General features: G+C 45.7%; 1 protein-coding gene across 1 annotated transcript; it reads left to right on the top strand.

Annotated features, from left to right (window-relative positions):
• Positions 1-5,516: 5,516 nt before the first annotated feature.
• LOC123168326 (receptor kinase-like protein Xa21) lies at positions 5,517-12,592 on the top strand. The gene is made up of 5 exons (XM_044586197.1): positions 5,517-5,888; positions 5,974-6,012; positions 8,827-8,990; positions 9,195-11,897; positions 11,989-12,592. Exons 4-5 carry the CDS (start codon positions 9,227-9,229, stop codon positions 12,351-12,353), a joined length of 3,036 nt encoding a protein of 1,011 aa, XP_044442132.1. The 5' UTR covers positions 5,517-5,888; positions 5,974-6,012; positions 8,827-8,990; positions 9,195-9,226; the 3' UTR covers positions 12,354-12,592.
• The last annotated feature ends 2,796 nt before the right edge of the window (positions 12,593-15,388 follow it).

The raw sequence follows: 15,388 nt of genomic DNA, 5'->3' as shown, positions 1-15,388 counted from the left end.
CTAATATGTAAGCAATCTTGTTTTCTTATTGCCACATTTTCTTTATTTTGAGCATTTGTATGTATCATGATAACATGGCCTACGGGAGGTACCGACAAATAGCCAAGTCGAAAGGCAAATCGTTTGGCCTCCAACATTGTTGGTATCTGTTGGAAGACCATGACAAGTGGAAGTGGATGAATGATGATGTCAGTCCAAAAACTATGAAGTGCAACAATTCCTCTCCAAAGGTGGACATCGGTGAATATGATGATGGTGATGGAGAGGAAAAGAAAGGGTCTCTATAAGCCCCAGTCCCTACTGGAGGATGAGACGAAAGGAGAAGCTCAAGAGAGAAGGAGAGGTGGAGACGCTGAAACAAAAGATCGCTGAGTTGATAACGATAATAAACAAGTATACAGAGAAGAGGAAACAAGAAAAGATGGAGGTGGAGGAGAAGAAGATCCAAAAGAAGAGGGCGAGATGACATGCTATGTAAGAGAGCGGGTGACGACAACAAGAGATGGATGCGTGTTGGCTCGAAATTCAGGAGTGCCGGGAGACAACTGAACGGATAGGCGAGGATAATCAGTTTATCATGTTGGATCTGAATTTCATTGATCCAATGGCGCAAGAATTTTGGGAGAAGCATGAATGGCGATCATACGTTCTAATGATCTCAGAAAAGGGGACAATGCACACATCAGAGGAAAAGAGGACATTGAATATGTCGGAGAAGTAGACGGTGTGCACGCTGAAGAAGGGGACGGAGCACACAGCGACAATATTTGATTTGTAAAAGTCTCTGGTTAAATGCTTTTGTTCATGCAACTTGTTAAGAAAAAACTATGGCCATGTTTTGTTGACCTTCTAAAAGTTTAAATTTGAAGACAAAGTGTTTGTATGTGGATTCTCTTTGAAGGATGAGACATGATTACTATGAGTTTATTCATCACTTAACCAACCTCCAAATATATATGCATTATGATCCAGACAATATGTTCTCAACTCTAGCCAATTTGACAAAGATGCTGCCTTGGTTCTTGAGATGTTGGAGGTGGTGCTTCTCTTGAAGTGAGTGCTTCGACAATGTTAAAATTTGGAGGCGGTTGTTGGCTTTGATGTGTCCAGAGATCTCTTGGGACTTTGTTCACATTTTATTTTCTTGAGATCCTCTTTGCATAGTTTTCGAGACATATATGTTCTTTCGGTTTGTCTAGCAGTCTCCACATATGATTTTACTTCTTATACTTGGTTAATTTAATACTTGATGTCTACTACACAAACTTCTTCTTGTAGACGTTGTTGGGCCTCCAAGTGCAGAGGCTTGTAGGACAGTAGTAAATTTCCCTCAAGTGGATGACCTAAGGTTTATCAATCCATGAGAGGCGTAGGTTGAAAATGGTCTCTCTCAAACAACCCTGCAACTAAATAACAAAGAGTCTCTTGTGTCTCCAACACACCCAATACAATGGTAAATTGTATAGGTGCACTAATTCGGCGAAGAGATGGTGATACAAGTGCAATATGGATGGTAGATATAGGTTTTTGTAATCTAAAAATATAAAAATAGCAAGGTAACTAATGATAAAAGTGAGCACAAACGATATTGCAATGCGTTGAAACAAGGCCTAGGGTTCATACTTTCACTAGTGCAAGTTCTATCAACAATAATAACATAATTGGATCATATAACTATCCCTCAACATGCAACAAAGAGTCACTCCAAAGTCACTAAGAGCGGAGAACAAACGAAGAGATTATTGTAAGGTACGAAACCACCTCAAAGTTATTCTTTCTGATCGATCTATTCAAGAGTCCGTAGTAAAATAACACGAAGCTATTTTTTCCGTTCGATCTATCATAGAGTTCGTAGTAGAATAACACCTTAAGATACAAATCAACCAAAACCCTAATGTCACCTAGATACTCCAATGTCACCTCAAGTATCTGTGGGTATGATTATACGATATGCATCACACAATCTCAGATTCATCTATTCAACCAACACAAAGAACTTCAAAGAGTGCCCCAAAGTTTCTACTGGAGAGTCAAGACGAAAACGTGTGCCAACCCTATGCATAAGTTCACAAGGTCACTGAACCCGCAAGTTGATCACCAAAACATACGTCAAGTAGATCACGTGAATATCCCATTGTCACCACAGATAAGCACATGCAAGACATACATCAAGTGTTCTCAAATCCTTAAAGACTCAATCCGATAAGATAACTTGAAAGGGAAAACTCAGTCCATTACAAGAGAGTAGAGGGGGAGAAACATCATAAGATCCAACTATAATAGCAAAGCTCGCGATACATCAAGATCGTGCCGAATCAAGAACACGAGAGAGAGAGAGAGATCAAACACATAGCTACTGGTACATACCCTCAGCCCCGAGGGTGAACTACTCCCTCCTCGTCATGGAGAGCGCCGGGATGATGAAGATGGCCACCGGTGATGGATCCCCCCTCCGGCAGGGTGCCGGAACAGGGTCCCGATTGGTTTTTGGTGGCTGCAGAGGCTTGCGGCGGCAGAACTCCCGATCTAGGTTATTTTCTGGAGGTTTCTGTATTTATAGGAATTTTTGGCGTAGGTCTCACGTCAGGGGGGTCTCCGAGTCGTCCACGAGATAGAGGCCCACGCCCAGAGGGGTGGGCGCGCCCCCCACCCTCGTGGACAGCCCGGGACTCTTCTGGCCCAACTCTTTTACTTCGGGGGCTTCTGTTGGTCCATAAAAAATCATCAAAAATTGGCACGTCAATTGGACTCCGTTTGGTATTCCTTTTCTGCGATACTCAAAAACAAGGGAAAAACAGAAACTGGCACTGGGCTCTAGGTTAATAGGTTAGTCCCAAAAATCATATAAGATATCATATAAATGCATATAAAACATCTAAGATGGATAATATAATATCATGAATACTTCATTAATTATAGATACGTTGGAGACGTATCAATACTCCCTTTGTTTTTTTTTTACTTTGCATATTAGGTTTGTCTTAAGTTAAACTTTGTAAAGTTTGATCAAATATATTTTAAAAATATATGAATATCTACAATACCAACTAAGTATAATAGGAATGTATATTCTATAATGAATCTAATGGTATTAATTTGGCGAGTGTTGATTTGACTTGACTTAAGACCAGCCAACTAAGAGCATCTACAGCCGGACTTGGTAAATCTGACCCCTCAAACGCCCGCGGACGCACCCGGACACATCCGCGGGCACTGACCGGGCATCCCTCAAATGTTGCGTCGCACATCCACATACCGTAAATTCTGATCCTCAAATCCATGCAATCCATGCACTTCGATTATACGATACAAATTGTCCGAATTCCAAAGTTCGAAACAAAGCAAAGCAAATCATAGTTCAGCAACCGGACATGTCAAAAAATCAATGCCCGAGCGTGACGGATGGCCTCAGATCACTGGTCCGGACTACCTTGCATCCGGGCTGCCTCCTCCGCCTGCATCCGGGCCGCAGCCGTCCTCGTCGACTCGTACTTCCTACGATCGTTGATATTCATCTTCTTGTCCACAAGCCACTTCTTCGCATGCTCATCGAAGAGGGTTTCGTCCGCCAACATGATCCTAGCATCTTCCGCGTCTCGTGCGAGTTGCAACCTCTCCTTCTCAAGCTCTATGTCGCCAAATTTCTTGGCCTTCTCGAGTTCCCATTTGATCGACCCTTGTTGCTTCTCCAACTCGATCTTCTCCCTATTAATTTCGAGCTTCTTCTTCGCCCACTTTCGGTCCCACTCCATCGTTTCCTTTTGTGCATATAACATGAGCTTGTACCTCTCCTCCTTCTTGTTCTCCCTCAGCAAAAAAATGCCCATCCATGTGGACGACATTTTGGTAGCCGCGACATCACTGGCGGCACATGCCTTCTCCCACTTGTTTCCCATGACTTGGCAGTTATCCTTTGGCACAATGGATTTTCCATTCGTCAGGACAACATCGTCCTCTTCATCGTCCAACCTAATTGATTGGAGCTTGAGACATCATTCCTCTTCTTGCCAGCCTTGAGGTCGGCCACAAGTTGGTTCCACTTCGGCTTGCAATTTAATATGACCCAACAATGGCTAAAAGCAATGGCTTCTTCTCCACCTCGTGATACAAAGTGGCTGCCACTGCCGTCTAGCAAACAACATATGTATGAGCATGAGAATGCAAACACAAGAAGAATATGCAAATGACGACAAGATGAATCAATCGAGCTTACATGAGTTGCGACTCCCATCTCACTTTGAGGGCGTTTGGCTTGTGAGTAGTAGTCGGCGTACTTGTTCACTTCCCCTTGAATGATACCCCCAACGATGTTGGAGAGATGCCACATTGCGGGTGGTCACGATAGGATTCCGGACTTCTTCTTCTTCTTCTTCTTCTTCTTCGGATTGGGATCAGATGCTGTCCCAACTTCAAATGTGGTAGTGGCCTCCAATTCATACTCCATTTCGGTCGGATCTTCATTGTCATTGATCATGTTCGACAAGAATGCCTCCTACATGATTATGGTTTGCAAGCGTTCATCATGTGTGAAATGAACTAGTGGTCTATGCAAAGATCTGATCAAACAGGAGTAAAGAAAATGCACTGAGTCTTGTTCGGTCATTCCATCGAACATGTCGAGGGCAGCCCGGGCACTGCTGGTGCCCATGCTCATACACGCTGTGGTGAGTCACATACGCGACCGCCAGGATCTGCGTGGGCGGAAAGCTCTCTGGAATGGCCCAGCCGTCCGTCGAATCATCCTCTGTCCCAATTGGGCCGGACGGTGTAATCTGGGTCGGCGCTCAGAGGGAAGGGGTGCGGGGATCGGGGCGCGGCGCAGGAGACAATTGCTCCACCATGTCCGAACCTCCGTGTGATGCTGCCGCCGCCTCCCTCTCTCGCTACCGGCGTCGCCGCAACTTTCGGGCGACGTTCTTCGCCTTGCAAGTCGCAGCCGACGAAGTGACCCCACCGACGGACGAGGGGAACTGCATCTCCGTCGCGCCGGTGTGGGTCGGGCTGGACGACATCTCCGGCGGTGGATCGGGACCGGTGGTGAGGATTGGGAGCAATGGAGGAGTATGGCGAGGGTCCGGGCGCGGGAAATGTTGGAGGGCGGTGGAAGGAGGAGGAAGAGTTTTTTGGACTTAGTGCAATTTGGGGTGGGGTTAGGCTGTCGGGTCCAACGTGGCGGGCATGCTCGGACACCCCATATCCGCCCCATATTTGGGCTGGATAAGAGGGGTGCTGGTCAGCCCGGATGTTTGAGGTCCGTTTAATTAAGGAGCCCGTCTGAGTCGAAAAATCATGACCGGACAATGACCGGACGGCCCTCCGAAAGGTACGACCCGGGTTTGAGACGCCCAACTGTAATTGCTCTAAAAACGAAGGAGTATAATACTCTATTTGGTTATCAAAAAATGTGAACTCTAGCAGATTCGGTCGTTCCGCGAAATGATGGCGGTAGCCAACTACTCCCTCCGTCCGACATTTTTTGACACCCCCGCTCGATGGCCAAGAAACGGAAGGAAAAAAACTCCAAAAGCCACGTCAAGAAAAAAAGAAGACTCCAGAAGCCTGGCGCACCTGACCCACCTTACCTCACCTCACTTCTCGCTCAGGCAGCGGCGATTCCGAATCGGCCGGCGGCGCGGGTGAAGTATGTGCTGGCCCTCTCCCTCTCTTTCTCTCTCGGGTTGTTGGGTCTCCCGCTGTCCCGTTCTCTCGCTGGCGGGTGAATGGCGGCTGGTGGCTGTAGCTCCTGCTCCGATTTCTCTCTGACCGGATGTCTCTCTGAACTGATTCCCCTTGCTCCGATTTTCCCCTGACTCAAATTCATCTGGGACCGACGGCAAGCCCACGACCAGGGTGGATAGCAGCTCTCCCTTCGGCGATTTCCCCCTCAGGTCCCTAGCTGTTCGATTTATTTTAACGTCTTCTGTCGTCACAGCCCATCTTCAGTTTACATTGTAATGGTGTCATCAATTTCAGCAAGACGGCCTCAACAACTTTATATGCTACGTAATAATGGTAAGCATTGTTTTACTCAATTGAATCAATCCTGATTATCATCTATGCATGTTAGAATTGCTAGAAGTGATAGGTTTCTCTAGTTTCATATTATGCAAAAACAGAAAGACATAGACCATATCTGGCACTTGAAAACACAAGGACTCGCTGATTAAAAAACTAAAAACAAAATGGAAATGTAGACCATATCTGCGAAACTTACAAGCCCAGATGCTTATATGGATCTTCCCTTATGCAGCTCCATGGAGATAAGTCCCGTGCATTGGTTCATGTGCTTTCAAAGAATAATCGCATCGTTTATGTCCTAAATGCCGATGATGATGGAAAACTTATTAATGCTCCTCGTGAAGAATATGTGCTTGATTGGTTCATAGTGGACAGTGCGAAGGGGGGAAGCTTAGATTTTGTTCTTACTGCTTCTCCAAAGACTTGCTCCCCTATCCATTCAAGTGTTTTTTATATGCCAAATTAATCATTAATTCCATAACATTTCTATGTGAGTACTCTTTACTGAGTTCAGTATGCATATTGCGACGACTTTTACTTATGTTCTTCATCCTGCATACTTTATTGTCATTGGAAGTTTTCGTTTAGTATATGAACCTACTTGCATATTGTGCTTTTCGAGATCGCCACTAAATCGCTTCCAAAAAAATACGTAAGAAACATTTAGTCTTCTTTATTTTACAGTGGCAAGGGATTTAACTGGCAGAAATTCCACATGCCCTCTGTTAGAAGCAAGAATGGCTGTCTGTAGTTTATCAAAAACGAATGGCTGGCTGTTGGCTGGAGGCCTTCATGCTGATAATGTTTGTGAAGCAGTTTCTGTTCTGAAGCCAAATGGAGTCGATGTGAGCACTGGCATATTTTTTTTTAGAACGAAGGCTCGCGAAGAGCCCGACTTTGAATTAACAAAGCCATCAACCGGCCAGGAGTTACAACAGACAACCCAACTTACAACGGTCAGAACGATACAACGGGGAACACTGGAAAGCCTACTCACTACAACCTCCACAAGCCGCCGCAAATGAATTGCAGCTAGCAAAGGCCGAGCACTCCACACTAGGATCATATGTAGCAGAAACGGAGCAGCACAGCAGGACATAGCCGACATTCGAGGATGGACCGTGCTCCAGAAACACCTAGAGAAGAAAGGAACCAAACATCTTCCCTCTCAATCACCGAAGAGGGACCCTTCCCCATGGCTCGTAGGCGCCGCACCATCGGGATTTCGAGAAGCTCACCCTAGAGCTGAAAGAATGTCGCCCTCGCATCGCAAGGTGGACCTAGGATGACCACATCGATTTGGGATATATCTCGCCGGCTGCTCCGCCACAGTCCATGCCCAACTAGTTGGAGACAAGCTTCAAGGAATAGGACGACGCAGAGGAGGTAGCTCAATCCCTCACCTGCATAACCTCCCGACCGAGCCCCGCACCCTTGACGATGCCTCCAGCAAGGTCACGACGCGCAAGGCGCCGCCGCCGCCAAATCCGCCGAGGATAAAGGTTTTCACCCGGGCAGGGGGATCGGGGTGGAGAGCAGGGGACCTCGGCTGCGCCCCCATGGAGGAAAGCAGCACCCTTGGGCGTTGTCGCCACCGGGCCGGCCGGACCGGCCAAGGTTTCCCCTGGTTCCCTAGCTGACCACCAACACGCACCAACACGCACCAACGCTGGAGCCAGAAAACGCTAGCCCACACCGGAGGCGAGAGAGAGGCAGCAGGGAATAGGGATTTCACACCTCCAGATCCGACGAAGAAAGCTTCTCGCCGCGGCCGGATTCCACCAGCCACCCGCTGCCCGCGCGGCCGGGCACGCTGACCAACACCCCCTGCGAACGCCGCCCACCGCCCGACGACGTCGCCTCTCCGGCAAGGGCCGCCGCCCCAGGAACCACGGGCCTCCAAGAGGGGGAGGAGCACCGAGATCCCCGCCGCCACCTTCACCGGCGTCCGCGCGGGCTTCCCGGCGGCCGTCTCTGGTAGCGGCGAGGGGGAGGAAGGGGGTGGAGGGGGGTGGCGGCGGCGGCGGAACCCTAGTCGCCCCCGAGTCGCCCAAGGGGACGACGCGAGGGCCGGGAGGAAAGGAGCACTGGCATATGTGGTGCTGATGGAAGTCAAAAAGACCCTGATAGGATTTCGTCTTTCATGAGCAATATAAGATCTCTGAGCAGATCATAGAGGTATTTGGGTGTGTGGAGCGTAGTTTTGTTTCGTCCGCCCATCATGTGGAGAGCTAAGCAAATTCCATTCCATGCAAGTGGTTCGACATGATAGTGATAAACACCTTGGAGGTCAAAAGTGAGACGGTGACTAAACTTCCAGTGATTGATTCTAGATTATCACAAATTCAGGACTGTATTTCTTTCCAGCAATGTAATAAGTGGAATCCTCATGTATCACGATGACAGAACAAAATAAGCGTTAGAGATGTTTCCAGACCTCTCAAAATGGATGTGTCCAGAGATAAAATGACTTGAGGGTTATTGTCTGGCAGTAGTACTACCCACCTGAAACATGCTGGTTTGTATCAGATTTATACTGGGGATTCGGATTCTATTTTGGATACAGCAGCGCAAAAACATTTTGCAATCACTGGGGAGCGTCAAATTCAGACGTCGTGCACCTACTGACTCCCACTATACAGAGTAACAGAAAACACAAGTTTGGTGAGCAACAACATCAAGCATAGTGCAGTACTGCAGTATATGCATGGTTTGAATGATTCAATGTCTAATTTATTGAAAGGCATTGACACATGATCCATGAAAGGTACTTACGGTTTGAATGATTCTGTGTCTCACTTATCCAAGGCATTGACAAATGATCCATGTGGGGGCCATTGTGGAAGCAAACCGCACACCTTTCAAAAAGCTAAAGTACTCTTCAGAAAGGAGCACCTTCCAGTCGCCTCCAGCAAAACCCATCCATGGACCCAGGACATCCAGAGCAGCAACGTCATTTCCGATCTTGCTGAGTGAGTACTCGATTCCTGTATCGACTTCTGCCATGTTCTTTCCTTGTTACCAACTGCCAAGGCTGTCTATCCATGATGAATCAACAGCCATAACATTTCTGAGATTTCTTTTAGTCCATTTATAATGCATCAAATCATTTCTTAGCTGAAACTTTAACTTTGCGGCATCCACCGATTGTCTGATGTCTAATATTGCTTTTGCAGAGGGGAGAGAGAGAGAAAAAGGGTAATTTGTCATGTTCTATCTGCTGTTCGCTTTGCTTCTGTTCACTCATATAGCTGGCAAGGGTGATTGTGTGGTACTTGGATGGAATGACAACACCGATCTGCACTCGTTGCTTGAATTCAAGCAGGCAATAACCAAAGATCCAACAAGGGCCTTGAGCTCCTGGAACAGAAGCACCAACTTCTGCAGATGGAAGGGTGTTACCTGCAGTGCAGATAGACCAAAAAGGCATGTCATGAAGCTCGAACTTGCAGCACAGAGTTTGGTGGGACATATCTCCCCTTCTCTTGGAAATCTCACGTACCTTGTTACCATTAACTTCTCCACAAACAGCTTCTCTGGGAACCTACCACCTCTCTTCCACCGTCTGCAAAACCTGCAGATTCTTGACCTGAGCAACAATCTCTTGCATGGGGTGATCCCTCAAGGACTTGCAAATTGCTCTGATCTGAGGAAGCTAGATCTGTATGGGAACTCGCTACAAGGCAAAATCCCCGAAGAGATAGGCCTCCTCTCACACCTATCCATTCTGGAGCTTTCGGTGAATAAGCTAACTGGGACCATCCCAGCAAAACTCAGCAACATCACTTCCTTGGAGATACTCCATGTTACAGGCAATCAGCTTGAAGGAAGAATTCCACATGAGTTTGGGAGACTGTCAAAGATGCGGCAACTGCTCCTGGGGGGGAATAGACTATCAGGTGAGATACCAGTAGCCCTCTTTAACCTGACTCTGTTGAGAGAACTGGACCTGGATTCAAATGAGCTAGGAGGCACGTTACCATCTGACATGGGCGACACCCTCCCTAATCTGGAGACCCTTGAGCTTGGTGGTAACATGATTGAAGGCCATGTCCCTGCTTCACTAGGCAACGCATCAAGACTATCTACGATAAACATGCCAGTTAACAATTTCACAGGCCACGTTCCAAGTTCTTTTGGTAAACTTCAGAAGCTGTATAGTCTAAACCTTGAAAGAAACCAGCTTAAAGCAAATGATGACCAAAGCTGGGAGTTTCTGGCAGCACTAAGCAATTGCAGCCTTCTAGACATGCTCTCACTGTACGGAAATCAGCTAGAAGGAGTTCTACCAGACACTGTTGGCAATCTGTCTGCTGGTATTCAAAGCCTTCTTTTGGGAACAAACAACCTGTCAGGGATGGTACCCTTAAGCATAGGGAACCTTAAAAACCTGACTAAATTTTCATTAGCCTACAATGGTTTTACTGGTACAGTTGAAGGATGGATTACAAATATGAAAAAGCTGCAAGGTCTGAATCTTCATGGAAATAACTTCAATGGGTCCATTCCATTGTCCATTGGCAATCTTACCCAATTATCAGTGCTATATATGGACAATAACAAATTTGATGGTGTCATACCATCTAGCCTTGGAAACCTTCGGCAGCTCTCAGATTTGGATCTTAGTTATAATAATCTCCAAGGTAACATACCAAAAGAGATTTTAGCTTCAGGCTCAATGACCAACTGCATACTGTCCTACAACAATTTGGAAGGTGTACTACCTCCAGAGGTTGGCAGCCTTCAGCAACTCACAGAACTTCAGCTTTCGTCCAACAAGCTTACCGGAGCAATTCCAAAGACCTTGGCCCAATGTAAACAATTGGAAACCATCAAAATGGATCAAAATTTCTTCACAGAAGATATTCCGATATCTCTGGGTGATCTGCAGAGCTTGACAACACTTAATCTTTCACACAACAAGTTATCAGGTGCCATCCCAACAGCTCTAGGTGATCTGAAAATCCTTACCCAACTAGATCTCTCTTACAATCATCTTGAAGGAGAAATACCAACAAAAGGAGTATTCAAGAACACTACTGCTATTTCTCTCAATGGAAACAAGGAGCTCTGTGGTGGAGTAACTGACCTGCAAATGCCTTCATGCCCTATCGTTTCTCATAAGAAAGGAGTACCGTACTACATGGTCAGAGTACTGGTTCCTGTAGTTGGTTTGGCATTACTCGTTTTGTTAATCTACTTTGCAGTATTCAGGAACTTGTCAGGCAGACCACATTCATCCCTGCCTTCTTTCCATAGCCAATTCCCAAAAGTATCTTACAAGGATCTTCTTCAAGCCACTAGCAATTTCTCTGAGTCTAACTTGGTTGGAAGAGGAAGCTGCAGTTTCGTGTACCGAGGACAGTTATTGCCAGTCAATGCAGAGGTAGCTGTGAAGGTTTTTGAGCTGGAGATGCAAGGTGCAGATATAAGCTTCATGTCAGAATGTGAAGCGTTGAGAAGTACGCGGCATCGAAATATTCTTCCAATCCTAAGTGTATGCTCGACAATAGATTATAAAGGCAATCCTTTCAAGGCTATAGTTTATGAATTCATGCCGAATGGGGACTTGGAGACATGGTTGCATCCAGCAAGTGATTTGGAAGATCCACATTACCTAGGGATAATACAGAGAGTAAATGTTGCCATTAACATAGCTGATGCATTGGATTATTTACACCATGACTGTGAAAGACACATCATCCATTGTGATCTGAAGCCCAGCAATATCCTTTTAGATGCAGATATGGTTGCCCATTTAGGAGACTTTGGCATTTCAAGGGTTTGTGTCCAAACTAGCTCACAATCATCAGCTGGAAACTATTCAAGTCCGGTTAATTCCGCTAGTGTTAACGGAACTATAGGTTATATTGCTCCAGGTAATACTACATTTTTACTTAATTTTGTGCAAACAAAAAATGAAATTTTTGCTGCTAGCGTGCATTAACTATCTGCTGTTGTCACCTGCAGAGTATGGTGGAGGAAGCCATGTATCAACCTCCGGGGATGTATACAGTTATGGAGTATTACTTCTAGAGATGCTGACAGGCAAAAGCCCAACTGATCCTATGTTCAATAATGGACTCAACATCATCAACTACGTGGAGAACAATCTGCCAGACAACATATTTCATGTTGTTGATGCTTATCTCCAAGAGGAAAGTGAGGGCCTTGCCCAAGCATATACGGAAGAACAAAATGCAGTCTACCAATGCTTTCTGTCCCTACTGAAAGTGGCAGTTTCTTGTGCACTCCAGGACCCGTCAGAACGAATCAGCATGAGAGAGGTATCCAAAAAACTAAATGGGATAAAGATGTCTTTACCCTTTGAGTGAAAACCAGCCATATATATATATTTCGGCATTCGGTTTGTATAATATACCATGTTGGATATTGTTGTGTGGGTAAAAAGTAGCATAAAATTTTCATCCCCTTGACAGGATGAACTTGCCCGGATTCTAGGAATTTAAGATTTGATTTGAGTTGTAGTAGTTGCTTGGCCTTCGTTCAAACTGTACGGTCAATGCATAAACAAGAAGTTATCTAGAGAAGTCCACTGCATTTGGCAGCACAAGCAGGAACAGAGAGGTCCACGTATATGATACTGCTGGTGAGATGTGAACAGAGTACCTGCCTCTCTGCCCGTTGTACTGGCGAGCGGTGGTGATTGACCGACTCCCCCCTCTCCCAACATTGATCCTATTCCTCCGCATCCAGAGGAGGCAAGGCGATAACATGGTCTGCGGCAGCGAGGGCAATGACTAGCTTTGGGCAGGTGATGGCTGGATGGTGCACCCTGGGTAGGGGGGACTGCGTGATTGGTTTCGCCTGTGTCACCGGGGAATGGGAGGAGGGTCGCAGCATGCGGCGCCGGCAGGAGCAGCAGGCAGCCATCCGAAAGTCCCTACAGGTTCCATTACGCATTGATGCTTAAAACAACAACACAAATTATTTGTGTACAAATAGCAATGCACATATTCTCTATAAATAACAGATGTTACGATCCTATAGAAGACACTTAATTACCTCTGTATAGTCCATGCTCTCGGTGCTCAGCAAGTGGTGACCTATACACACCGCGCACACAAATAATCATAATCTGACTGACAACTATGCAGCTGGTGGTTTCTAAACGACCTGGTTCCATGGATATCAATACACAGGGTTAGACAGAGTACGTCATCCACGTGAAAAATTACAGATTTTTATTTGATGAAAGAATGCTTGATTGGTTCATGTTCAAAACTTACAGGTTGGGTGCCCTCCTAGCTTTTGTATCAGTGCAACCAGTGAGGACAAACCGAGGAGATGTCCTGATAAGTAATTATCCAGCTTAGTAACCCAAAATTGACAGAAAAATGCCTGATTGGAGTAATCTCACCTCTAACCTTATTGCAGAAGGGGCAGGTCTGGTGCTGGTATAAGACTAGCCACAGTGGGAGTAACTTCAGCAGTAACATCGAGTCCAACTCAGCAAATTTGCTTATATGACAATGAGTTAATGAGGAGAGAGGTAGTGTGACTAACTTAGCTAGTTACTGTAACATCACATATCCCAATGCAATAGGAGTCTATAACCTAATAAATGAAGCTTTGCATGACACCACACTTATGTTATTACTACCCACTATGAAGGTAGTAACATAGTTTAAGGACATGTGTATGTTACTCTTCACTGCGGCAGCAGATCCGTGGGCAGCCGCTCATTGGCCAGCGCCTAAGCCGCCGCCCTAGTTAAGACCTTATGCACTTTAGGCTTCTTTTTTCTTCTTTTTGTATAAAATGGTGTTGTATTTCTGAAAGTGCTGGTTGTGTGCATCTTATTATACAGAGGCCGGACATTTGTTCAGTGCGGTTGTATCGACTCAATACGTCGGTTATATTCACTCAGTGGATACACCATGTCACACCACAAAACCTTGGTAGGTGGCTGAACGACCATGCGTGCATTTGCCCCAACTAGGCCCGGCCCTAAAGGGGGGGGGGGGGGGGGGGGCACGGGGCGGCCGCCCCAGGTACCAAGGGGCCCCTAATTCTGCTCTTAATTGGCCCAGAATGCCGATCTATTGCCTACTTCTATGACCCTTTCCTCGATTTCCTTGCCTTCCTTCTTCCTACTGCTACGATTGAGGGCGATCGATCAATAGAGTAGTTATGGCATGTGATTAATTAGGCATGGTTATAAAGAATCCGCTCTTGATTTCCTTCCTTAATCTTCTTGAAAAAAACGATTTCCTTAATCCATAAGCAGAAACTTGTGCGCCCAATTAATGGGGAAAACAGTACTGAGGGAAGTGACAGTGCCACCACGGGCAAGTATAGATCAAGATCGTGATGCTTGATATCCATCTACTATGCGTCCATGGTGCCGCCTCGGGTCAGAGCAGATCTAGATTGGAGGAGGGTTGGAATGCCAGAGATAGGGTCTCTGCCTCGCACGAGACCACACTGACGGGAGGCTAGATCTTACTGCTAGGGCATGATTACAATTATAGAAGAGAAGGTATGTCTCTAATCTCTATTTGTATAGGTAGTCTATATGACCTTGGAAATTTTATCATGATAGTTGATTAAAATTTATGCATGATCATCCTCATGGCCTCTGCGTTTTTGTAATTGGACACTAATAATCTATTTATGGGTAATGTTAATGGATACATATCATTGGGGTTATTAAATTTTATGTTTGGAGACTTGCCGGTAATTTCTATGGAGGAATAAACTAATTCTTAAGGTAGGGGCTATGCATAATACAATCTGACATCTAAATGGATGACAACGTGAGTGATCATTGGCATTTAAATCATCCATTAGTCTTAACCAGGTATCAATTTTTACTATAGCTAATTAGGATCAAAGAAAGTAGGAACACTTAATAACAGAGCAATCTTCAAATCATTCAAATTATAAAGCTACCGGACATGTTAGTAAAGAAGAGGCGCAGTAATAAAAATATTGTGTTTCCTTTGACCAGAGATTCAAAATATTTTTTGCAATACTTATTCGTGTTTATGTTAAGGGCCCCTGGGTTTAGTTTCGCCCCGGGCCCCCAAAATCTCAGGACCGGCCCTGGCCCCAATGTCGTGCTCTTCACGATGTAGCCTTTCAAACATGCTGACATGTATGCAGTGCAACGAACGCATCATGTCGCGCCACGAAACCTCAAGAGGTGGCTGAACGACAATGTGTGCTTTTTTCCTACCACTATCTCTTCACGAATTATTTTCTCAGAGATGTCGGCATGTATGCAGTGCATCGTGCACATCATGTCACACCACGAAATCTTGATAGGTGGTTGATTGGCCATGTGTGTGTTTTTTCCAACGCCGTGCTCTTTACGGTGTACCTTTGGTAGATGTCATCATGCGTG

This window comes from Triticum aestivum, chromosome 7D (genome assembly GCF_018294505.1).
Source record: "Triticum aestivum cultivar Chinese Spring chromosome 7D, IWGSC CS RefSeq v2.1, whole genome shotgun sequence".
NCBI lineage: Eukaryota > Viridiplantae > Streptophyta > Magnoliopsida > Poales > Poaceae > Triticum > Triticum aestivum.
This window is presented reverse-complemented; position numbering and strand designations above follow the sequence as displayed.

Bases quoted from the DNA above. Each gene is read 5' to 3' on its own strand.
- LOC123168326 (XM_044586197.1), top strand. From the start codon at position 9,227: ATGTTCTATCTGCTGTTCGCTTTGCTTCTGTTCACTCATATAGCTGGC. The intron at 11,898-11,988 runs GTAATACTACAT...TGTCACCTGCAG, and splicing joins TATAGGTTATATTGCTCCAG to AGTATGGTGGAGGAAGCCAT.